Genomic DNA, 24895 nt, shown 5'->3' on the forward strand with positions numbered 1-24895 from the left:
AGGCTGCGCTACAGAATCCGAAAAGGACAGGCCGAGTGGTGGCAGGAGGTTAAGTGCAGGAGGGACAGCCTCTGCTATCCATGCAGGGAGCAGGAAGAATGGTCAGGGCCCTGAAAGAAAGGGCCATTTGGCATATCAGCTGCCAGGCCCTGGGAATGTGGCCAGATTCCCCCATCACCTCCTGCCAGTCCATAAAACCACCTTAGAAAAATCCAATGCTAAACGTGAGGCTCTTCAATGCCTCACTGTGCAATTATGTGTTGCAAATAACTCTCGAGTCCATCCCTCAGGGGATTACAATGCCTTTGGTCCACAATGGGTTTTGAAGTTTGTTGCAGATGTCAGAGGAAATGAAAGTGGTATAAGGTAACCGCATGAGGTCCATGAAGGACACAAGTGATGGTTTCTCTCCAAAGCATTATTCATCACTGTGAGGAAAGACAGTTCCTTCTTCTCTTCACACAGCTTCCTGTGCTCAGGGAGAGTAGGCTGATTTGCAGGGGGAATGTAAGAGCAGCATGCCAGTGGATCTGGAGATACCAGTTTCTGAAATAGGATAAGGATCCCCTTAGGTTTCTGGGGTGTCTCTGTGGTCTAGAGGGCAGAGCACATGGAGAGGAACCCCAAGCTGTTGGGGTCCTCATAGATAGAAGAGCCCGTTACTTCTACCAGCTCATCCCATCCTCACAGCAACCCCATGCGGACTTGAACTGAGGTTTGATAGACCAGAGCCCATGCTATTTCAACTACAAGGTTTGACTGGTGAGCATGCAGGGGTAGGCTAGAGAGTCTAAATTTAACGTGATAGGTCTAGGGAGGCCATAGGTGACTGGCTATAGAGTAGAGAAGGAAATTGGTTAAAGCATCAGGCAGCCATGAATAGGGTGAGCTATTGAGATTCTCAAGTTCAGAGTGTGAATTACCGCCTTAGTGGAGGGGGTAGCATGAGCCCCTGATGTGAGACACTGAGATTCCTGGCTATGGGGAAATAACAGTGATTTACTAGTACATTTGTTGATCATTTGATATGTGGTGGGTACTGTACTGGAAGTTTCTATACAACTCAATGAGAAAATGCTATCATTGCCAACAGCATGGTGCAGGGCTGAAAAGCTTGGAATCTTGAAGGCAGATAAACCTGATTCACTGCCTGTGTAACCATGGAAAAGTCACTCTATCCTTAATCTATTTCTTCATTTCTAAAATGGGGATAATACCAGTTTAGGAAGTTGGTTGGGGGGTGGGATTAAAGGATAATCTCACCAAAAAAAGTGTTGTTAGCCACATGACTGTCATATATAGTTAGCACTTCTGTCATGTTAGCTGGTGTAAATATTACCATTGCCATACCCATTGTACAGATGTGCAAACTGAGGCTTGGAAAGGTTAAGTGAGTTTTCCCAAGGACACACAATTAGCAATGGTACCTGGGTAGTCTGACCCCAGAAGTTACACTGCTATTCCTCCAGGGAGAAGATCTTAGTGAGGATCACAAGAGAGTAACAGGAGAGATTGAACTTGGATTAAAGTAAGGCAAGACAGGAGGGTGGGGATGGCACAAGGCAATGAGTTTGCACATACTCTTCCCCAGATGGCCTGTGCCAAGCTCTTGGCCAATGAACTGCTATCCTTATAATTATCTTCCTCCTTCATAAAGTTCCCAGTGCAGCCGTGCCCTCCTCTCTATGTGGAGAACCAGATAAAACTGCATTTGCATACAATTCTGCCTTGTGCACAAAGCTGCTCATGGGTACACTGGTCATGTCTAGCTCATAGTACATGGAGTAAGGGTGTTGGAGCATCCCACATACCCTCAACTCCTACATGTAACATGTTTGACCTTCACCTCCACCAATACCAATCATTCCAAGGAAGTTTGTGTATGTGGGTTGTCTCAGAGACTTTTTAAAAATATATATATATTATTGATTTTTTACAGAGAGGAAGCGAGAGGGATAGAGAGTTAGAAACATCAATGAGAGAGAAACATCGATCAGCTGCCTCCTGCACACCCCCTACTGGGGATGCGCCCGCAACCAAGGTACATGCCCTTGACCGGAATCGAACCTGGGACCCTTCAGTCCGCAGGCCGAAGCTCTATCCACTGAGCCAAACCGGTTAGGGCCAGAGACTTTTTTTTAAAATTAGGTTCCAACTGTGCCCTTAGCATATGTCCTCCTGAGAACTTCCTTAGTTCCTTGTGTGCTCAGTGCAAGGAGATGCTGGTCCCATTGCCTTTGCGGTCATACTGTACCTGGTGACTGGCTTCCTCAGAGGCATCTTTGCTCCTTATTACATTTCTTTTGTAATTAAGTTTGGAACTTTTCAGTCCCATTCCAAGAGGCACGTGACAGCACATAAGGTTGATGACTATAACTGCCTTCTGACTTCATTTCTGTGCTTTCTGCTGTGGGTGGGTTCTGTATATTGTTGCCTTTTTTAGTATTTAATTGAGGTTCTATGGGTACCTGTTGGGGCTTCTAGGGCTCCTATATCTCATTATAAATAAAGGACACCCTAAATGTATTTAGGGTGTTTAATGGAGAAGGGGTTCCTCATGGTAGTAGGGTGATGATGTTGAAAGGTTTTAGTTTTTGAACATGACATTCAAGAGCCATACGAAGCACAACCTCGGATACTGAATTCTTCCCTTTCACTTTATGTTCAAACCAAGGACATGTTCCTTAGGCTTCATTCGCACATTCACCCACTCACGCATTTCCTCACCCTCCATTACCTGATGTGTCATGTGCCAAGCCTTCTGCCAGGTGCTGGGGACGGAGAGATGAGGACAGCAGAATCTCTGCCCTTCAGTAGTCCACAGTCCTGTTGAGGGCGATTTTAAATGATTAATCCATCCAAGAATATTAGAATTCTCCAAAAGCTACTGTAGGGAAAAAGATAACTACCCAAAGTCTTTAAACCTGTTTCCCATTTTAATTGACTTAATTAGGTAAAATTCATAGAACTGTAATGTTGGAAGGGGCGCAGAAGGCATTTATTCCTGTTTTTTTTTCTCCTTCCTCTCTTTTTTCAAGCCACAGCGCACTCAAATTATCCCCCTAACCCCTGCATTTTGGAAAAGGGAAGTATTTCGAAGAACTATAGCTTTTGGCCCATTCAGATAAAACTTCCTGTTCAGTGAGAGCCCACAGCAAAAATTATGCAGACTTGTTCAGAATTAAGATACACAGCTACAAAGTATTGTTGTGAAAGATATGAATGGAGTTGTTCACTCTTAAGACACACACACACACACACACACACACACACACACACACACACACACAATGGAGTTCCCATTCCCATATTCGTACTTCCAAGTTTGTGGGAATACACGTGGTAGACACAGCATGCAGAATGAAAACACGCATGGCTGTGGTACAACGAGGACCCTTCGAGAATTCTCTTAGTTCCCGGGAAGAAATATATCTCAGCGTTGGTCAAATCCCGATTTGTTACAACACAGAGACATACCTTGCTTCATTGGCATTTTTGCACCGTGGGTGAAGCTGATCTTCAGTGACCCCAAGAAGGCTGTGGTTTGTGTTGCAAAGGGTGCTGGACGTGGAATCAGAGCCTGAGTTTGGATACTACTGGCTGCGACCAGTTTGGGCCTATTTCCTCTGCTAACAATAGACCACCCTCTGAGGGTCCTCATGCAGCTTTGGTGAGTTAAGGAGTGTGAAGGTAATTTGTAATTGGACAACTGTATGTATCAGCTGCCTCTTCCAAATGGAAACTTGTTCTTGGGATTAGACCATAGACTTGGGGAGGTGTCTGGGCTATTAGAAGTCCCTCAACCCAACGCAAGTCACCACCCCACTTTCAGTATAAGAGCACCCAGCAGCTCCACCTTGTGCTCGGAATAAGGCGTAAGCCTCTGAACACAACCCCTGAGGCCACATGTGATGGGGCTCTTGCCAAGCTCTTCAACATCATCTCATCCCCTCTGTTTCACAAACCATAATGCATTTATCTGTAGTTCCTGGCATAGTCAGGATGTATTCTCGGGGCTCCTCTGACTAATATCCACCCGTTTCCCCTTTTCCACACCTGGGTTCTCCTTCAACATTCTCTCATGCTCCTCTCAGCCCCCAGTTCATGGAAGTTGCTCTTTCTCAAATTCCCAGCAGATCTATGAAGACAGAGGCAATGTCTGTGCCTGCCGTATGTATCATTTCTCCAAGCTGCTGCTGCACAGTTAGGTGCTCACCAAATATTTGTTGATTGAGCAGATAGATGTCCACCCAGCATTTATTATCCTCTATATTACACAGGAGTCTATATTTCAAGGGACAGAAATTCTACCACAATTGGCTCAGGTGAACATGGGAACTTGTTGGCTTATAAACCAACAGGTCCAGAGTCAGTGGCTATGGGCACGGCAGGCTCCAGGTGGTCTAAGTGTCATCAGGAATCTGTCTCTATTTACTGATGTCGTTTTGTCTCTGATGGCTTCATTTCCCAGCCATGAGCCTGGGGGCCAGAGAGAGTTCATTCTGTTGGAAACATATGGACTCAAAGGGGCGAGGTGGATGGGATGAACTAGAGGAAAATGAGGAGAATAGAGGATGAGATGACAGAAGTAACAGATGTTCCTCAGTGTATCAGGGTGTGGGCTCCAACTCCAGGACTTCTCTTTGTATTTTCAGTATCTCTTCCAGGGTGGGGTGTACAGTAGGTGCTCAGGAATGTTTGCGAATGAATAGATATGTGATTTATTTCCCCTCACTTCTAGGAAGGAGCTTCTGTTAGCCTATAAAGACAGATGGTGCTGTATAAACTGCCTTCTGCCTCATCTTGTTTTTCTTTTTTTTACCTGTTGGCAGGATCCGACGTCTACCTTCTTCCAATTTGGAGCGTCCATCCAGCAACAAGCCGTGGTCATGATGAAGATCATGCAGGATTACGACTGGCATGTCTTCTCCCTGGTGACCACCATCTACCCTGGCTACAGGGACTTCATCAGCTTCATTAAGACCACAGTGGACAACAGCTTTGTGGGCTGGGACATGCAGAACGTGATCACCCTGGACACCTCCTTTGACGATGCCAAGACGCAAGTCCAGCTAAAGAAGATCCACTCTTCTGTCATCTTGCTCTACTGCTCCAAAGATGAGGCTGTCCTCATTCTGAGCGAGGCCCGCTCCCTGGGCCTCACCGGGTATGATTTCTTCTGGATTGTCCCCAGCTTGGTCTCTGGGAACACAGAACTCATCCCCAAAGAGTTTCCATCGGGACTCATTTCAGTCTCCTATGATGACTGGGACTACAGCCTGCAGGAGAGAGTAAGGGACGGCCTGGGCATCCTGACCACTGCCGCGTCTTCCATGTTGGACAGCTTTTCCTACATCCCGGAGGCCAAGGCCAGCTGCTACGGGCAGACGGAGAAGCTGGAGGCCCCGCTGCACACCCTGCACCAGTAAGAGGCGGCACTTTGCTTTGTCTCTCTCTGCTTGGGATCAGAGTTGTGTTTTTGTTGCTGTTGTTTGTTTGTTTAAATACTAAGAGCAATACGTACTCATTGCTGAAAATGTGCACTGAAAATCAGGAGTGTTGTGTTTGTGCGTATGGGATTATTTTGTTTGATTCTGCACTTCTCTCCCCTCTTCCTCTCTTCTCCTCTCCTTTTGTTTTTAAGTAACTTCTTATATTGTTTCCTGAAACTTAATTTTTTTACTTAACAATATCCCATGAAAACTTACAGTTGAGATCTATCTATCCATCCATCCATCCATCAATTCTCTATCTATAGATATATTTCAAATATGTATGTGCATATATGTAGATATATGTGTGTACATACATATGTATGAATATATAGATATGTGTATATGTAGATATACACTTATAAACATACACATATGAAAACCTACATTCTTTGTAACTTACTCATTGCATTCTTCAATAGGAATATACCATGATTTATTTATCCAGCCTTCATAATGATAGAAATTTGGGTTCTTTTAGGTTTCTTTTCATTAGAAACTAAACTGCAGTGCTAATCATCCTACGTGTCTCTTTATGCACATGTGCAAGTATTTCTCTAGGGTGGATTCCGAGAAGCAGAACTTGGGGGTCACAGGGCATGTGCATTTTAAAATTTAAGTATCTACTGCCAGATTGTCCTACAAAGTAGCTATATCAATTTATATTCACACCAGCCATTTGTGAAATCACTTCACTTCCCACATCCTCACCAACATGCTAACATTTGGAAAGCTGCCCACAGTGGTGCTCCTTGGCTGAGTGTGTAGCTGAATTTCTCCCCTTCTTGTGTCCTACGTATTTCTATAGGGCATTGGAAATCTTGGCAAACATGCTTTCAAAGCTGCATTATATTCCATCCCATGGATGTATCATAATTTATATAATCACTCCCATTTTGGTAGACATGTAAATTAAAAGGTATGTTTGGGAGAAGTATCATTGTTCTTTGTGGCCCATCATTATGACTCAGCTGTTAAGATGTAGAAGGATCACACTCGTACACCCGTCTTGCATGCTTTTGCCTGCTGTTTGCTGATTTAATCCATGTTCAACCCTCAGATAACAAGCAGCGTGGCACCGTGATTAAGGGACTGGACTCTGGAGTCAGATTTGTCAGGGTTCAAATCTTGTGCCAACCACTTTCTATATGACTTGGACGATCATTTTACTTTTCTGGGCCTCAGTTTGTTGAGGAGCGATGATAACAGCACTTACTTTCTAGACAGCGGTTCTGAACGTCATTATGCATGAGAACCACTAGGAGAGCTGGTTAAATCAGCTTGCTGGGCCCCACGCTCTGAGCTCATTGAGAAGTTCTGGGTGGATCCTAAGACTTTGTAATTCTAACAAGTGCCTGGGCGATGCGGGTGCTGCTGGTCTGGGGGTCATGCATCAAGAACCATGTGCTAGGTGTTTTGTGAGGATGAAATGAGGCGATGCATGAAAAGTGCTGCTTAGCACAGTGCCCAGCACCTAGTAATGACTGAGTGACTGTCAGAGTGACCAGTGAAGTTTTTCTGGTCACCAGAAATGAGGGTCAGCAGACTAGTTTGGTTGATTATTAGCAGAGTGACGCCTCTCTCTAAAATGGTTCTGGGAGGTTTTAGGACTTTGAATCTGCTCCAGTTCAGGGATTATCTCTGGGCTGGGGCTGGAGGTGTGTGTATGTTTGCACGTGTGCATATATGTACGTGTGTGTGTGTGTGTAATCGGTGCATAAAATAGACATAATCCTGAACAACTCTTGAATTAGGAAATCATGGCCCTTTGAAATTTTCCCTTTTCCCCTCCACCCCTCTCTTTAATGATCTTGTTTCTACATTGCCACTTCCAGCATTTTAAATAATTGTTCAAATAGCAGGAAGGAACTGGGGGCAATCTGAAGGACACACGGGCGCCTCTCACTGAGGCAGGATTGCTGCCAGCCCAGAGACAAGCGCTGGGCTGATGATCCTCACTCTTCATTACAAGAAGTGCCCTGCAACTGGGATATTCAGAAATGTATAATTTCGATGGCAACACAACTCAATTTTAGGGCAATTGAAATATAATATATGCAGGAAAAGGAATTTGAGAAGGATCATTGGCAAGGCATTCAGATCTCCTTCCAGTGACCACCCTGAATTCCATTCCTAAAAAATTCCTCCTGCTTTGAAGGCTGTCGTGCTATTTCCAGGAGTCGTGCTTTTGAGGGAGGCAATTTCGGAGCTGATGTTTCAGCCCCAGAGGAGGAATGCGTCAGGTGTGGTAGGTTATCATCTGCTGCCTGGTGTTTAATGAAACTTTTCTCCATTTATGGAGCGCGGTGGTGCTCACTGAGTGTGTGGGGCTGGAATCCGGCACAAGCAAGGCCCGGATCACATTTCCCCATCATCACAGTGCTCCTAAGCATGCCCGGGAGAGCGGCCCTTTCCAAGGCACGGCGAGCACTGGGGGCTTGAGAAAGCCCAACGAAGGCGGCTGTTAAGAAAAGGATTAAGGGGACTGTATCTTTCCATCCTCCAGAAATCACCCCTCCCACCCAATGGACCCTGTGCTAGGCCTGGTGTAACTTTGCCACTCAGAGAATGTACAATCTGATGAGGACAGGAGAGATTTGTCTGAAGACAAACTCAGATAACAAGAACTCTAACTCTCTCTCTCAGAAAGAATACTATGGGAAAGTATGGAGTCCAATAAAATGCCCACCCTAGTACTTACCACAGAGAACAAAGGTTAACACGTTATATGTGTTTCACAGTTTTAAAAGAAATAAGACATTACTGATAAGGTAGAAATCTTGATCATACCTCTGTCCAGTCCTGCTTCTCTCCCTTCCTCTCCACGGGAGGGGAAACACTACAATAAACATCATGTCATTCAAATCCATGCACATTTGTTGTTGAAATATGTGCAACTTTAGACCCCATTTATTTCTGTCTTAGGTGCCAAATTGTATCTAAAGTGTTAGAATTTTCTTTACCTCAACCTTATGGTTTCAAGAGTGATCTATGCAGATACATAGAATTCAACATATTCCTCTCAGTTGCTGTTTTGTATTCTGTTGTAGAAGTTACTTAAGCGTCTGTGATTTAATCACCCCTGTTGGATGGACATTTGTTTGCTGGATGGCTGAAGGCAGAGAACAGAGGTAGACCCATCACTTGTTCAGTGGAGCCCAGGACTCTAGAGTTAGGGGTTCTCATGCCAGTCTTTAAAAGTTACATTTCAGCTGGATTAAAACGTCTTCCTTGGTAAAGCATCTAGTGAAGAAATAGCTCTCACTACCCCCACTGTGTGGGGGTGGGGGACGCAACTGGCTTCAGAAGAGCGTCAGGTGCAGCCACACCTGATGGTTTCACGCTTCGTTACTGAGAGGCTCTGGGTCCCACTCCGACTGGTGAGCACATCTCGGGGCTAGTGGTGATGCCCCTTGATGGTCCTCATGGGTATTATTCGTAATCATCTGCACAGAGCTGGTGTAGTTAGGCTATGGCAACAGTGACTGATTGCTTATGATGCTGGACCGGTACGAAGGAGGGCTTGCTCTGGGTGACGTGTTGATCTTACTGTGGACCTGTTTCCGTTTCTGGGATTCCAGAATAAAAAGAGTAGGGGCAAGGCAAGGGGGAAATAGTCTTTAGGTTGAACATTCCTGGTTTTACAGAAGGCACTCTGAAAAGAGCAGTCAGCATTTTCCAAAGTTCAAAAATAGCTCAGCCATGTTATGTAACCTCCTCCTCGCTACTGCAAAGTTATTAAACATCTGTTCTTTCGCCAAGCACAGAGTTTTCGCTGGCGACTCCCAGGGCTGGGAAGGTAAACCAGGACCTGTTTTGCTGGGGTGGGACGTAGGCTGTTCTGTCCAGTCTGTCCCAAGATCTGTCCAGTTCACTGGTGGATGGGGCTCCCTGGGAGGCGCTGTGGCCTCGTGATTAAGGGTGTGGGCACTGGAGCCAGCTTGTCTGGTTTGAATCCCTGATCAGAACTCTTCTGTTCTAAGACTTTGGGCAAGTTACCTAATTCCTCCAGGTCTGCTCCCTCAGGTGAAATACAGGGGTAAGAAAAGTATTTACGTCTTAGCCCACAGCCTGGCATATGGAAAGCAGTCTGTACATGGTTACTGTAATAGATAAAATGTATGTGCATGTATTCATGTGTTCTTCATTGGAGGGAACACATGTTACACTTACTGAGGAAGAGATCACAGAGGGATAGCTAGATGGATTTTTTAATTTTTAAAAAAATATTTTTATTGATTTTGAGAGGAAGGGAGAGAGAGAGAAATATCAGTGATGAGAATCATTGATCGGCTGCCCCTTGCATACCCCCTACTGGGGATCGAGCCTGTAACCCTGGCATGTACACTTGACAGGAATGGAACCCAGGACCCTTCAGTCCACAGGCTGACGCTCTATCCACTGAGCCAAACCAGTTAGGGCAGTAGATGCATTTCAGATCTAAATCCTCTTGCCAAGGGATTACCTTGGGAGGAATCTGGCTAGGGCGAAGAAGAGCAGTGTGGCATAGAGAAATTCATGGGCTGGGTAATATCACAGAACTGGTTTTGAATTGGCCACATACTGGCCAAGTGTAAGTTACTAGCCACTCTGAATCCAGGTTTTTATCTAAAATGCGTGCGTGTGTGTGTGTTATAGTCATCTGTTCTTATTAAAGCAGAATTAAATGAAAGTCTCTATGTACAACACTTCTCATTGAGCCTGGCTGGTGGTACGCATTTCACAACTGTCATTACTGCCTTCTTATTATTTTATGATAATCATCATCATCATTATTATTACTTTAACTGATACTGTTACACTGCGAGCTATGTACAGGCAAGAATGTGAGAAATGGAGGTGTATTCCAGTCTCATTTTTTAACAACTGAATTGCAACTATATGGGTTGCAATGTCCTGTGGCTCTGATGTTAGTCGAGGGAGTAGGAAATGGAGAAGTTACTGCATAGCAAGCCAAATAGAAGTGCTCAAGTAGATCTATGGCCCAAACACGTAAGAAAAGAACATCTTCTCCTGGGAGTAGTATGCATTAGTATTGAGGGAAAGTTAGTTGGCCTTAATGATGACACCTGACATGACCACTTACGTGTTTTACATTAACCTCTTGATTTATGCAGGCAGGCCTCTGCTTTAAGGAGCAACAACCTTGTAAATTATTACCCAACTGATAGGAAAGGAATGGAAGGTATATAAGTGAGAGTGAGTTTACTTCATATCCAAGTTACACTGATGCTTTTTTCAGCCTTTGTTTCTAAAATAGTTGTAGGAAAAGTTCCTGATTTAATGACCCACGAAGAGACCGCACTGGCCTGGTTGGCATATTTTTATTTGACAACGAGAATGATCACCATTGGTTCCTTTTTGATGCCAGTAGAAGAGCCTGCTCAATTGATTCTCTGAGCTTGACCGGAGTTAAAACAGGGTGAATGTGATAACTTTTTGCAAATATTTGTCTGTTGGACCACCATATGCTCCACAAACATTTCTGGCAATGACACCAGGCACCCAGGAGACCAAGCCATCCTGTGGGTCTGTGCTGTAAAACTGATTGGGTCTCTGGACTCAGGAACAGGGACAGGCTGAGCCTCCAAGAGATATGTAGTGAGAGAAGCCAGGGCATGTGCCATGCTGAGACCCGAAAGCATGTTCCATGGCACTCTGTGACTTAGTGGGATGTGAGTTTGGACAGTGCTGTGCTCAAAGCCTCTCCTTATCTGGGTTGTCCTGGGCAAGCTACTTCCCTGATTAAAGCCTTCATTTCCTTGATTAAAAACAGAGATAATTCTAACCATAGAGGGTTATGGCAACATTTAAATGCACGCAGTGCACTTAGCCTAACACCTAGGATGTAGTTGGCACCCTACAGAGGTTAATTCTGCTTCTCTGGACCAGATGCATAGCTTGAGCTGGGCCCCTCGTGTGTCCTGCTGGACCCATGAGAAGTGGGCTGTGCCCCCTGGGTGTTCAGCCTCAGAGCTAAGTCAACAGCCTCTCGTCGGCGTCATCTCGGTGTGTGGCATCTCTCCTGGAACACAGCCTCTCTTTCTTGGCTGGGAGTCAAAAGCACCGTATGCCAGCCCTGCAATGCAAGTCAATCATTTCCAGCTGGCATCCAGTGAATAGCTTGACAAATGGTAGAAACCTGATGCTGGCAACTTGAAAGGACCGAAATTGGCCGTGCCTTCACCTTGAGGGAACGGTGGTTTAGGTTGGTTTGGGGTCATACAGAAAATGTAAGTATTGTTCGAATTTGCCTTAGTCCCGGTGCAAGTCTGGAGGTGGAGGCCAGCCTGCCTAACAGACAGATGTATTGATCTATTTCCTTCAGGGCTCTGGGGAAAATTTTCATTTTGAAACTTGTTAATTTGGTGACGCACACTAATAATTTGTTGCAACTCTCTTCTGGGAAAAGATAAAGCAAAGTATCCTCTTTGTTACTCTGGTGCCTGCTGGTCTGGAGTATACTGGGGCCAGAGGGTGTTCATGTGTAAGCACCGGGCCAGTTGGGAGACTATGACATAGTCTAGGGCAGTGGTCGGCAAACCTTGGCTCGCGAGCCACATGCAGCTTTTTGGCCCCGTGGCATGGGCCACGAAGTTTCAATTGCACTGTACGTGCGCACCCGCACGTGGTATTTTGTGGAAGAGCCACACTCAAGGGGCCAGTTTGCCAACCACTGTTCTAGGGGAGAGAAGATGGTGACTTGGGAGGAGTGGGTAGGCTCAATGCATGTTTTAGAGGTAAAACTAACAAGACTTGATAGATGACTATGAGACGATACAAGAGATATGTGATAATTTTTCACTCGTACAGTTGAATAGATGGTGGTGCCTTTTACAAAACCGGTGAAGAAACAAATTGGGGGGAGTAAACACACATTTGAGACATCCATGTGGAGATCTCAAGTAGGCAATTGGAGGGAAGAGTCTGAGGTTCGACGGAAAATACAATACACACGTTTTGAGCTTATTGGTGGCAGTTACAGCCTGAGGATTGGGTGAGATCACGTAGGGAAGAATGAAGAATCAGAGGAGGGACCAGGTTCAAACCATGATGAATTTCACATTGATTAGTAAATAATACCAGAGGGGGAGAAGAATACTGGGGGGGGGGGGGAGGAGATGTGAATTTCAGCTCCCTTTCCCCCCTGGAGACTTCCTAGCCCAGTCTTTATTTTGTTGTGGAGCCAGATCGATGTCTGTGCAGTGTCTGCTGTATGCTAGACATTGTGATGGTACTATGGACCTCCCAAAGCTCTATAATCCATGGCCAGTGCTAACCTACCTGGGTTTAGTGCAACCTCGTTGTAAAGTAAAATGTATCATAGGATGAACTACCGGGAAAATAGAGTAGGAATCCTCTGAGTCAAAGGGAGCCAATACCATATTGGGCTGGAGCTGTGACATAGGTGGTGAGCCAAGCTTTGGATCTTAGAGATGGTGACACCTTAGAGAGGTGACACCTCAGGAAGGGGAAACCTCTACTTTTTGTTTCATTTTTGACATGTCTGGGAAACATCTGCTGTCACACAAAACAATGAAGTTAAAGATTTCTCTCCACCACAAGAGCGGAGCATGGGGCCCAGTGTGAGGGGCCAGTGCTCAGAGCTGGTTCCTTTGCAAGCTGGCTTTTGTTGGCTCTTCTGGAAGAGTGTCTGTCTATGCACCTCCCCATAGGTAGGACAGAAGCCCTCCTTGTCATCCCTTCCAGGTGGGAGCTACACAGCCAGAATGGGCCTCTTCACCTGTTCTCTGCCTTTGTCCTCCGGCTTCTCTGCTTCCCCATCTCCTACCTCTATGTGAGGGCTGCCTGCCTGCGGGTGTGACTGAGCCTGGTGCAGGCTCGTAGTGCCTCAAGGCTGGCTGGCTGGATCCCAGGAATGGAGGAGTCTCTGTTCATCTTGGTGACGCTAGCTGGATTCTGCATGGGCATGGGAGGCCAGCCACAGTGTTCGACAAGTCCCAACGTTTGGTGAATGAATCGGCTGATCTGCTGATGTTTGATGTACTCTTGCCCGAATTCCCATAGACAGTTTCCTGAGGATTTGCTTCAGTTGGTTCCACCGCAAGGAATAAACATACACTGCTCAGCATCCTGCATCGTGGAGAACAGCTCTCCTGAGACCTGTGCTCATTTCCCTTTCATTCCATCACGATTAATAACAAGATGTTATAAATTTAATTACATTGAAATAATACATTATTATGGGAGGGGATACTTTGAGTTTCATAGGTTATATTATGGAAGTATATATATATATTTTAAAATGTGATATAATAGAAGTGTTAAAGTTCTCTAGTGCTACAACCTACCATGTAGTAAGTGCCTCCTTTGTGCCAGTCACTTCAGGTACAGTATCTTAAATACTTAGGTATGAATTTGGATGTTTTCACTACAGATAATTATCAACTAATTCAGTTCTGTGATTGAATGATTTGATTGTATTTCCAGAGGTAGGGTGGACTTCAGGTGCAGTATGATCAAGGTTCTGGTTCTTTTCCCTGTGATCTCTTGACTCTCCTCTTTGGGAATTGTCATTTTTGTTCTCAAACGGCTTCCTTCATGACTTTAAGTTTGCCATCAGCAATGCCTGGGATAACTTCTATGTGGCCAAATTAGGTCTTATGCCCATCTTTGGACCAATGCCATATACTAAATGGCTTAATTCTGGACTCCTGACCCAATTACCGAGAAGGCAAATAGGATTAGGTTACAACAAACCAGTCCTACTCTTAGAACTGGGGATGAAGTAAGCTTTCCCTAAGGCCATAGAGTCTTGTGGGAGGCATGAAGGCTCAACCAATATGCGTTCTGTTAAGGAGGAAGAGGGGAATGGGTGTTAAGTAGATGACCAGCAGGTCAATTATAAATCATAGTAACTCATATTATAGATGAGGAAACTGGGGACCAGAGAAGTTAGTAAACTTGACAAAAGCCACACAGCTAATATAAAATGAAGCCAAAATTTAAATCCAGTTTCCTTTGGATCTAAACCCTATTATACTACTTTCAGAAGTTGCAAATTGACCCTAAAGTTGTTGTTGACTCACAGGATGGTTTTACTGTTTTCAAAATTGTAAGATTTCATGAAAAAACTATATTTTTTAGCTAGTCTTGAAAAATATGAAGAACTGATGATAATCCCACATTCCTGCCTGGAAGTCTTAAAAGTTGGGGCACTGCATTTGGGTGCAAACCTTTCGCTCCTCAGGGAGAACCTGGCATTGTGAATTTCCTCCCGATTGTGTGTTGCTGATGGGAGTGGGGTTTATGGAGTGTGTGTCAACCCTCTTCTATTCATTCTGATGTGATATTTTCTCATTCACTGGATCTGTAGGCGTTGCTCAGCTAGTTTCTGGATTTCTTTCACTGAGAATTGTGCCTGGGTAGCTCATGTATATCAAAGGCTCCATGTGCAGCTGTAGATTCAGTGTGTCGTGGGAGGAAGTGAATTCAGCAGCCTCCTAGGTCACCATCTTGTACTGGAAGCTTCCTCCCACCTGGAGATGGTCAGCTGAATGTGGGCAGTGACTTCAGTTCAAGGAGGGCCTGCTCAATTTACCTTAGTGCCCACCTAAACCGCTTACTCATTTATATGATCTGCATGGCCTCTTTAAGTATTTTATTATATCATAATATGTCTTGTGTTTATTTTATTAGTTTTATCATCATTTATAATCATTTCAAAACAAGAACTTGAGTGATAGATAATGGAATGAGTGACGACAGGAAGTTTTGATATCTTTTAAAAATATATATATTTTTATTGATTTCAGAGAGAAAAGGAGAGGGAGAGAGAGTTAGAAACATCGATGATGAGAGAGAATCATTGATCTGCTGCCTCCTGCACGCCCCACGCTAGGGATGAAGCCCACAACCCAGGCATGTGCCCTGACCAGGAATCAAACTGTGACCTCCTGGTTCATAGATCGATGCCCAACCACTGAGCAACACTGGCCGGACAGGTTTTGATGTCTTACCTCCAGGGTTCTTTACACATGAGTCAGTACAACAAAGATCTGAGGACAGCTAGGTCTCTCTCTTTCCATATGCTTGCAGCTTCACTGGGCAAACAGCTGGCAAAATCACAGAAAGAACTGCTAATTTTCCGTGACTAGAGTCTCCATGGGATTGGAGAGATGCCTCTAATCTTTAACTCACATTTTTCTCAAAACAAAATAAAACTGTCTTTTAAAGTTTCAGCTGGAGATGTCTGGGAGATAAGTCATCTGGGACAAAGGGTCATTTTATGTGGCCAAAGGTCATACATTAACTTCTCCTGTCAATTGACAGGTGTGAATTGGGGTTGCTTGTGCCTAGATGGCTTGCCCACTCTGCAGTAGGCATGAGCTTACTGAATTTCCCAAAGAGGGCTCTCACTTGTCAGATTAGATTCATTTATAGAGGTTCTTCTAAAGCCGGAAGAAAATATTTGTTCTGGTAGGAGGTGAGGTGAGTGTCCAGCTTTTCTGCAATATCCTGAAATCTGTCAGATGCATGGCAAGTGATGGAGTCTGAACAAACCCATGGTGCTTGTGAAGGCTCACCGCTGAAGATGTTAGCTTTCCATTTCAACCCAGTAAAATATATGGTTCTAATCTGATTTTTTAATGATTCTGGGGTTTTCAATATTTGCTGCAAAAATAACTCCTGGGTGTGTAAATTCTAACTGCTAGGGGTATATTTGAGAGATTTAATGGTCACATTTATCTTCATTAAATTTTATCCTGTTGGCTTCTATTTCTGACCAAGATAGAGTGATAGGGATTGGATATATTCTAATCTACTAAACAAAGCAACCAAAAATGGGCAAAACTATATGACATGTTTTTTTAAGACACTCAATAGCAGGCAAAAGATGATAGGAAATAAACTACATGAGTCCTATGAATGCCCCATCTCACTGCCTTGAGTTTCCAGGCTGGAACTTAAAAATGGGAACCCAGGTAAATCCTGGGAAATCTCGGAGCTGACCAGATGGAGATGAGTCTAGATTCAACATAAGAGCGGTTGGAGTTTACAAGATCTGAGAAAAGTGACCTGCACAAACGGAGAAGCCAGGAGATCTGCCTAAGGTCCCTCTTGATTACAGAGCTGAGTACTGACCAATACAAGTGGGTGAGGACAGCAATCAGGGCCAGGGAAAGGACCACCCCCAAAGATTAGAAGTAGCAGTGCTGGCACTCACTTGGGTCCAGGAATAGTGAGGGTTATTTTTGGTCTGTTCCCACCAGCCAGATTGGAAAACCTCCTGGGAGACTGGGTTGAGTATAGAAAGTTCTTGCCTCAACAATGGGAAACTGTTTGTCATTCAGACACAAGGTAGATCCTAAAGTAATGAAGTCATGGGGACATATGGCTACTTGCTCAGTTCAGTTTTGCTCAGGACAGTCAGGAATTGATGTCCACACCGAGGTGCATGAATGTAAGGGCATAAAGAATGGGTTTACTGACAAAATGAATAGAAAACTGGGTCCAGATGGGTGTGGGTGTAATTCTCTGGCAAGTCATGTTCCTTGCCATCATGAAAGTTTTTATGTGATGGTGGAAATAGAACTTGTATTAGTCAGGGTTCTCTAGAGAAACACAACCAATAGAGAAAGAGTGGGGATGGGGAGAGAATAGATATTAATTGGCTCATATAATTAATGGAGGTTGAGAAGTCCTAAGATCTATAATCAGCCAATTGGAGACCCAGGAAAGCCAATAATGTAAATTCCAACATGAGAGCTGGCAGCCTTGAGACCCAAGAGCCGATGTTTCAGTTTGAGGCGTGTGGGGGCTGACCGGCAGACCCTGAACAATGGATGACTGATTGCTCGGACACATGTTTCTGTGAAAGAGAGGCTAAGGGGCTGTTGCTTTAGGAGCAAATAGCCTCGATTGCCTGCCTCCTTAGGCTTTTGTTGTAACAACAGCTTGAACTAAAATTAACCTCTAGATCAGTGGTTCTCAACCTTGGCTGCACATTAGAATCACCTGGGAATCTTTTTAAAATCCTGATTTCTGGGCCTCATCCTCCAGAAATTCTGTTTCTTTGTTATGGGTGGGGCCACAACATTAGTAACAAAGAAACAGAATTTCCGGAGGATGAGGCCCAGAAATCAGGATTTTAAAAAGATTCCCAGGTGATTCTAATGTGCAGCCAAGGTTGAGAACCACTGCTCTAGATCCAATCAACAGGGTAAGTATCCTTGAGAAAACACAGGCTTCTACAAGGTCGGGTTTAAAGATTAAACAGAGATTTTAGTAAAATACCCAGGGGTTTGGACTAGTTTGGAAAAGTCAAGCCAGGGGCTACCACCTTCGGCAAGGTCCACCTAGAGGCCCCCGACTTTACAGACTTTCCAACCAAGTCCCATGCTTTCCCACAGAGGTGTCCCAACTCAAGGAAGTCAGGTAGCAGGAGTTCCCTCTTATTCATGGGAGGGTTATTTTTTTTTCTATCCAGGCCTTCAACTGATTGGATGAGGCCTACCTCAGTGGGGTGAGCAACATACTTTACTCAATCTCCTGATTCAAATGTTGATTTCGCCTAGAAACACCCTCACAGACACACTCAGAATAATGTTTGACCAAATATCTGGGCACCTCATGACCCAGTCAAGTTGACTTAAAATTAAGTATCAGAGAACCCAAACTAAGATTTAGGACATAGGGTTCTAATGTAAGCTTTGCTCTTATATATGGCTGTAATCTTTGGAAAAACTAAACTTTTTTTTTGGTCTCAACTTCTTCATCTGTGTTGGGTACAATAATCTGGAATTGAATTGCATGATATTTGAATAGGAAGGGATGCTGGAAATCACTGAGACCAATCATTTTAAAATATTTTTCTTTTTTGTACATAAAGAAGCTTCTGGATGCTTGTGCAATATTATCATGATCCCTAAGGTGTAAGTGTAATTCCAGCCCCTCTTTCCCCCTTCAAGAAAACATTAGAGTGCAAGCAAGTGATGATAGTGAGTCTGCTGTAATTTATATTTTTAAAATAAATAATTTATAACATTCAGATCAGATTTGTAAAAGACATTATTAGTTGTAACTAATGATTTTCAACAGGGTTTATAACATCAAAATCACAAATCATGTCTCTGTGCTCTGTTACTGATAAAGAAACTGAGGCTGAAAAGACACAGAGTTCATTAATGACAGACTGGTTAGTGGCAAGTGCATGCTAAGAGCCCCATATTGTTTTCGCCCAGACCTTGGTGTGTGGCTTCCACTGCCCCAGTCCTCTCCTTCTAGGGCCTTGGTGATCAATAATAATGTGATGATGATGATGGATGATGACGAAGAACTTCATTTTATCTGTGTACACCAGTACCTAGCATAGCGTAGACATTAATGAATGTGTTGAGTGAGTGAATAATGACACTTGCTAGCACAGCACTTGCTCTGAGCTAGATGCTATGTTAAGCATTTTTACATGCATTAACTTACTTTATTCGCACAGCAACTCCATGAAATAGGCAGTATTATTATTATTCCCATGTTCACATGAGAAAAATATCTCGGAGATAAAAATGACTCTCCTGGGGTCACCTGGTAGAGTTGGGATTAGGATTGCCTCTCTGACTGTAGCACCGATCCTCTGATTTTCTGGCTTTTCAGGGAAAGGTGAGGCTCCGGGTATGCTTCCATGAGGCCCTAGGAAGACTCCCAGTGCCGGCGTAAAGCACATACACAGGTCCTCCCACTGTGGGCAAGAATCATTTGTTTGTCTTTTGAGTTAATTTATCACAAAAATGAATGGGAATTCATTTTCTAAACCACAAAACCTTTCTGAAAATGTTACTATTCTCAGCGTCAATATCAATTATTGTTATTGTCAGTATCAAGGAGATTGATGTTTGGCACCACCAAGAATAAAGCCAGTGGAGGACAGAGGGAGAAGCTGGGAGAATTGTGATGATAATAGTCAAAAGCTCAATTGCATAGTCATCAACCTCCTTTAAATTGTTCTAGAATGAGTCCCTTCAGACTCTGTGCATCCCTGAGGAGGGCTAATGAATATGAATTTGAGGCAAAAAAAATTGAGCAAAAATGTCAGCAGGGGTGTCTCAGTCATTCTGACGAGGCAGGAGGGAGGAAATAAAGGGTAGAAAGGAAGAGGGAAGCCTAATTTAATTTTGATACTGGGTACAAACCAGGTCAAAATGAGGTTGTCTGCCTTGATTTTTAAAGTTTGCATTCACATTTGCAGGGAGGCCAAACCTTTGGAAAACATCTACCCCTCAGTATAGAAGGCGGGGGTGGAAACCCCTGTGCCTCTGAACTATTTACAGATGCTGGGTTTCATAAATCTTCTGCTTTCGAAACAGAGTGTTTCTTAAAGAGACTCTAAGCCCTAAACACAGGACTGAGAGAAAGTGTTTTCTTCAACTGACTAGCTGGAAACAACCAATAAAAACAGTCTCCTGGCATCTGTTACCCATGTTCATCCACTGATTGCCTGGCACTCACTCATTCATTTGTCTGTTCATTCACACGTGCATTTTCATTCATTTACCCCTTCATGTATTCAACACTTATTAGTATGTGTCTCCTACCTGGAGTAGGTAGCAACATACCTACTACAGGTAGGAGACACACACATGATAAACAAAACAGACAAAAGCTCCCACCTGGAGCTCCTGTTCTGGTGGGGAGACCAAAAATCAATGAATAAACATATAATGTCAAGTTGGTATTGACAGGTGGTTATTTTAGATGAAATGGTTGAGAAGGTGAAGTTTTGACAGAAGGGAATAAGAAAGTGATGTGAAGATCTGGGGAAAGAATGTTCTGGGTAGGGGACCAGCAATTGCAGAAGACTGGAGCTGGGAAATTGCTTGGACAGACTGAGGAATAGCAAGATGGTTAGAATGGTAGAAGCAGAATGGACGAGCGGGACATGCGTTTAGAGAAGAGACCACGTTCTGTAGTGTTTTAGATCAGGGTGGAGGTTTGGGGTTTTGTTTCTAGTGCTATGGGAAACTATTGGAGAGTTTTAGCAGGTGAGTGAGGTCGACTGCTGCAAAGACCCCTGAGCTTGCGCAGGCTGTATCTGGAGTCTCATTGCTTTTTCTTTCCCTTGTGCCATTTCATTTCCTGTTGAAGTTGATCTAAAAGAGAGAAGTTCAGGACTATTTGACATATGGCAAGCATGCAGATGTGAGGCCTGGAATTTCTGCTGCCATATTTCTACAATAGAAGAGATCAGACTGAGGATAAATGTGACTTACACGTAGGAAAGAACTAAGGGAATTGTGGTATGGAGAACCAGCCAGAGCCATGACCAAGCTTCCCCTGAAGTCCACCTTATTATTGATCTTTTTGGATGTTAACCACCAGACTCCCTTCGTGGTGTAAATTTGTTCAAGTTGATTTCTGCTAATGGCAACCAAAAGAACTTTGATGGATATGCATATTTGGCAGTTAATCTGTAGTATTGTGCTAATTAGTTGATGTGTCTTACTCTTTAAATGAACATGGTTGCCTTTAGTAAAGCGCAATTTGACCAACAAGGGGATATTATAAATAAAAGTTTTAAAAAGATTGTTTTACACAAAACAGCGATGGCCCTTTAATTTCAGACAGAAAACTCCCTGATGGATCTAACTTGTGCTCTGTATATGTTTGTAGTTTTTGGAGAATTTCAGCCCATAAATCCACAGGTTTTTGGAATCAGATTCTAGCTTTTTCTGCCACTTATTAGCAGTGGGAGCAGGTAACTAAATACGTCTAAGCCTCATTTTTGTCATCTGTGAAATGGAGATAAAGCTGGTCCCAATCTTAGTGAGGAGTTTATGAGAATTAAATAGGCATGCAAAGCAATTAGCTCAGTGCCTAGCACATGCGAAGTGACCTATGAACGTTAGTGCTTGTATAATAATGTAATTCTCAGAATGACCAAGGAAATTGGGACAGAAAATGTCACCTCGATGGCAGGATTGCTCTGCATAGCTTAATTGTGTTTCATTATCCTAACTCCCTGGGGCTTTCTGAAGGAAAAACAGACTTTTAAAAATTTAGAAATGTAGTCTTGCTATCTGAGACACTGGGGAGGAGGAGTGCTTAGAGAGGAAGTGAGAGGGAGGCAGCGGTGACATTGTGGAGCAGAATGCATTAGTGTTGATGTTACCTTGCTCCTTAAATAATTAGCCACATGGAGCCATATAACCATGTCTTTCCAGGGGAAAATTTTTTAACGTAAAAAGCACTTGGGTCCTACATAAGGGTGAGATGTTACCATATTTTCTATAATCTAAGACTCCAGCAATGATAAAGTGATCTTTATTTTACAAAATTTAAAATGCAAAAAAATGGGCATCTTAAAATTGATGCAATAGAGGAATAGGGCCTTCCATGTCCAGTGCTCTAAGTACCTATAATGTAGGCATACCCTTGTTTTATAAATGAGGAAACTGAGGCTTTGGAAAGGCGAGTAACCTTTTCAAGGTCAGAGCATTAGTGGACAAGAGTCACAGCTGCATTTGTCCATTCATTTGAAGAATTTTTTTTAATGTGAAGAATTTATCTAGTGTAAACTGTCAAAACATGAATATGGTTATAGTCTAATAGGGACTTTAGACAAAAATGAGAAGGGAGTCAAATAAATAAAATAAGTACACATTTTTAGGGCTGCCGAGAAGGAAAGCGATGGGGTCCTGAGATGGAAAATTTCAAGAATGGGAGGAGCACTTCTCTATATAGGGCAGTGATGGCGAACCTGTTGAGCTCGGCATGCCAGCATTTTGAAAAACCCTAACTCTGGTGCCGTGTCACATATAGAAATTTTTTGATATTTGTAACCATAGTAAAACAGACCTATTTTTGTTATTTATTTTACATATTTAAATGCCATTTAACAAAGAAAAATCAACCAAAAAAATGAGTTTGAGTGTCACCTCTGACACGCGTGTAATAGGTTCGCCATCACTGATATAGGGTGAGGAGAGAATGTGTCTCTGCGGAGGTAACATTCCATCTTAAGCTGAAGGATGAAGAACCAGACATGAAAAGAGCCAGAGAGGAATAGGGCCTTCCAGGCAAGGGGAGGAGCGTGTGCGAAGTCCTGGGGATAGGAAAGACTTCGGTGTTTATAAGGCAGGGCCACGGTTGAGTGTTTGAAGTGCAAGAAAAACCATGGAGTAGTGGCTGCCAAAGGGTGTCAGTCACTGTCTCACATCAATTACTTAATCCTCCAGAGGATGGATAATTCCTTTCAGATATTCTGTGATCAACTCCGTTCCTGTCCTGTTAAAGCTGGAGGAGACGCTCGAAGAGTTTCCATTTGAGATCTGGAGGGGGACTGAGGATGACCTTGAAGGGATGGAAATGGGAGGATGGCGGGAGAAGAGCTGGGGGTGGATAATTCTGGTTGAGTTGAGCCAACCCCTGCTCAGAGCCAGCTCCCTACTGGAACACTAGGTGTCTCTGTTAACCCACCGAGCGGGGAACACCTTGCACTTGTCCTGGTATTTCGGTGGCTCTTAAAGCTGTGCTGTGCAGTTCTGAATGGTTTCATTGGATCCCCTTTCTTCCCAACGGGAGGCACTTGAAAATAAGGGAAGAATGAGAAGATTTCACTTTATTAATGTCTGCAAAGTCACGGTGTATGAAAAAGCTCCCATTCCCAACCTCTTGGTTCCTTTGAGAAGTTGGGTGGCACTTTAATGTAACTTTCTATTTTTACTTTTCACCAGGCCTTCTGTCATGAGGAAGCTTTGGGCTGTGTGAGAGAGTCTATGTTAGCCACAGGACCATCATTTTGCCTGGTTCCCCTTCTACATCGCCATAATTAATAATTATTATAATAATGTTATGTAGAGTGTTTTAGCTTCAAATACAAAATATCCTTTAATCCTTGTAACAGTTATGAGTCCTATGAGATTATTTTCATTTAACAGATAAAGATTATAAAATTCCTAGAGGTGATCAGATATAATCAAGATCACACAAAGACATCGACTTAATTGTAACGCTTCCAAGTCTAGAAGATAAAGTTGCAAAGGATTGGAAGTGTGATATTGTCCCAACTCTCCCAACGATCTCAGGGAGCAAAGATGTTGATAATAACAACTAATGGTATTACCACTTCTACAACAATCAGCGTTTATCGAGTGTGCCTGGCACATTGTGCTAAATTATTTTTATTTATTAACTAGCTTATTCCTCACAACAATGCTCCGAAGTAGGTGCTGTTATTATCTTCATTTAACAGCAGAGGAAGTTGAGATTGAAAGAGGTGAAGTAACAACTTGTCCAGCTTCCAGCAAGTTGCAGGGGTAGTTCCCAAACCCTGACAGTTTAACTCCAAACCCACTTGTCATCACCAATTCAACTGTCTCTATTGATGACATACTTCTGATATTAATAGGAATCGCGTTGCATTGAGCATATTCCTAGTTGTAAATCTCTTCTCTTGCTAGAAGTTTGATGAGCAAGATGAACATAGGCAATAAAAGAAAAATTGGAGCAATTGCCTTGATAAATAATCAGCCTGTAAAGCTGCCATCATAGAAAAAAAATAGCTATTTTCTACTTTAATCAAAATGTTTGGATAGTTGCCATTCTTCCTAAGGAAAGGGGTTGCTGTTATTTAAGTAGATTCAGTTCCAGACCTTCCAATTTTGATGTGTTTCTTAACCAGTTGAGTCCTGGTTCCCCAACTTGTATTTTGCTGTCAGCTTCAGCTTCATCAGCGTGCCCAATTCCGATCTGCATAGTCAATAGGATGCAAATAAATGGAAACATATGCATCGCCCTGCTTGTGGGAAATGTCGCTGTTGGCGGTGTGTGCCCCTTAGCTGCCTTTGTAGCTCCCTGCTTCAGTTTCCAATTGAGGCTCTACGTCTCCAGGGGCTGGTTTGACTGCTGCCGCCGATCCAGGTGGTGCAGCTAACATGGTATTAAGGGCAAGTGCATGCCATTGACTTCTCTTTCAGCTTTGGGTCTGAAAGCCCCTTAGGTTCCAGCTCCTTTCGTCCGGGGCCATTTGTACATCTGTGATAAGCTCAGCTTCTCCCCCAGCAGATCGTAGGCACTGGAAACTGGTTCCAGACATAGTGTATCGGGACATTTTCTCCTGCGCTTGAGTGTGGTGAGAGGAACCCACATAGACTGTGTTGCTTGGAGCCAGATATGACATTGTAGGCAGGTGCAGACCTGTCAGCCACACAGCTGGTTGAGTTAGCTCTATTAGCCAGTGTTGGGCAATTTTGTTGTCTGAAATAGACACCAGCGTGGTGGCAGGCCGCCCATTTGCCGAGTGGTGCCCCTGCTAGGCAGGTTTTGGTCTGCCTTTGTTGGTGGTACATCTGCTGGGTTTGCCTGCCAGCATCCTGGAAACTGGGAATTCGGTAAAGTTTCGTTGTCTTTCTTGGCGTTTCTGTCCAGCAGAGAAATACTAAGACTTG

General features: G+C 43.7%; 1 protein-coding gene across 1 annotated transcript in view; it reads left to right on the plus strand.

Annotated features, from left to right (window-relative positions):
- Positions 1–24895, plus strand: part of GRIN2A (glutamate ionotropic receptor NMDA type subunit 2A) — a 176728-nt gene that overhangs the window by 8651 nt on the left and 143182 nt on the right. Inside the window, exon 3 of the mRNA XM_036310006.1 lies at positions 4833–5425. Coding sequence (XP_036165899.1) covers positions 4833–5425 — 593 coding nt within the window. The remainder of the gene's footprint in view (positions 1–4832; positions 5426–24895) is intronic.

This window comes from Myotis myotis, unplaced genomic scaffold (assembly GCF_014108235.1).
Source record: "Myotis myotis isolate mMyoMyo1 unplaced genomic scaffold, mMyoMyo1.p scaffold_m19_p_5, whole genome shotgun sequence".
NCBI lineage: Eukaryota > Metazoa > Chordata > Mammalia > Chiroptera > Vespertilionidae > Myotis > Myotis myotis.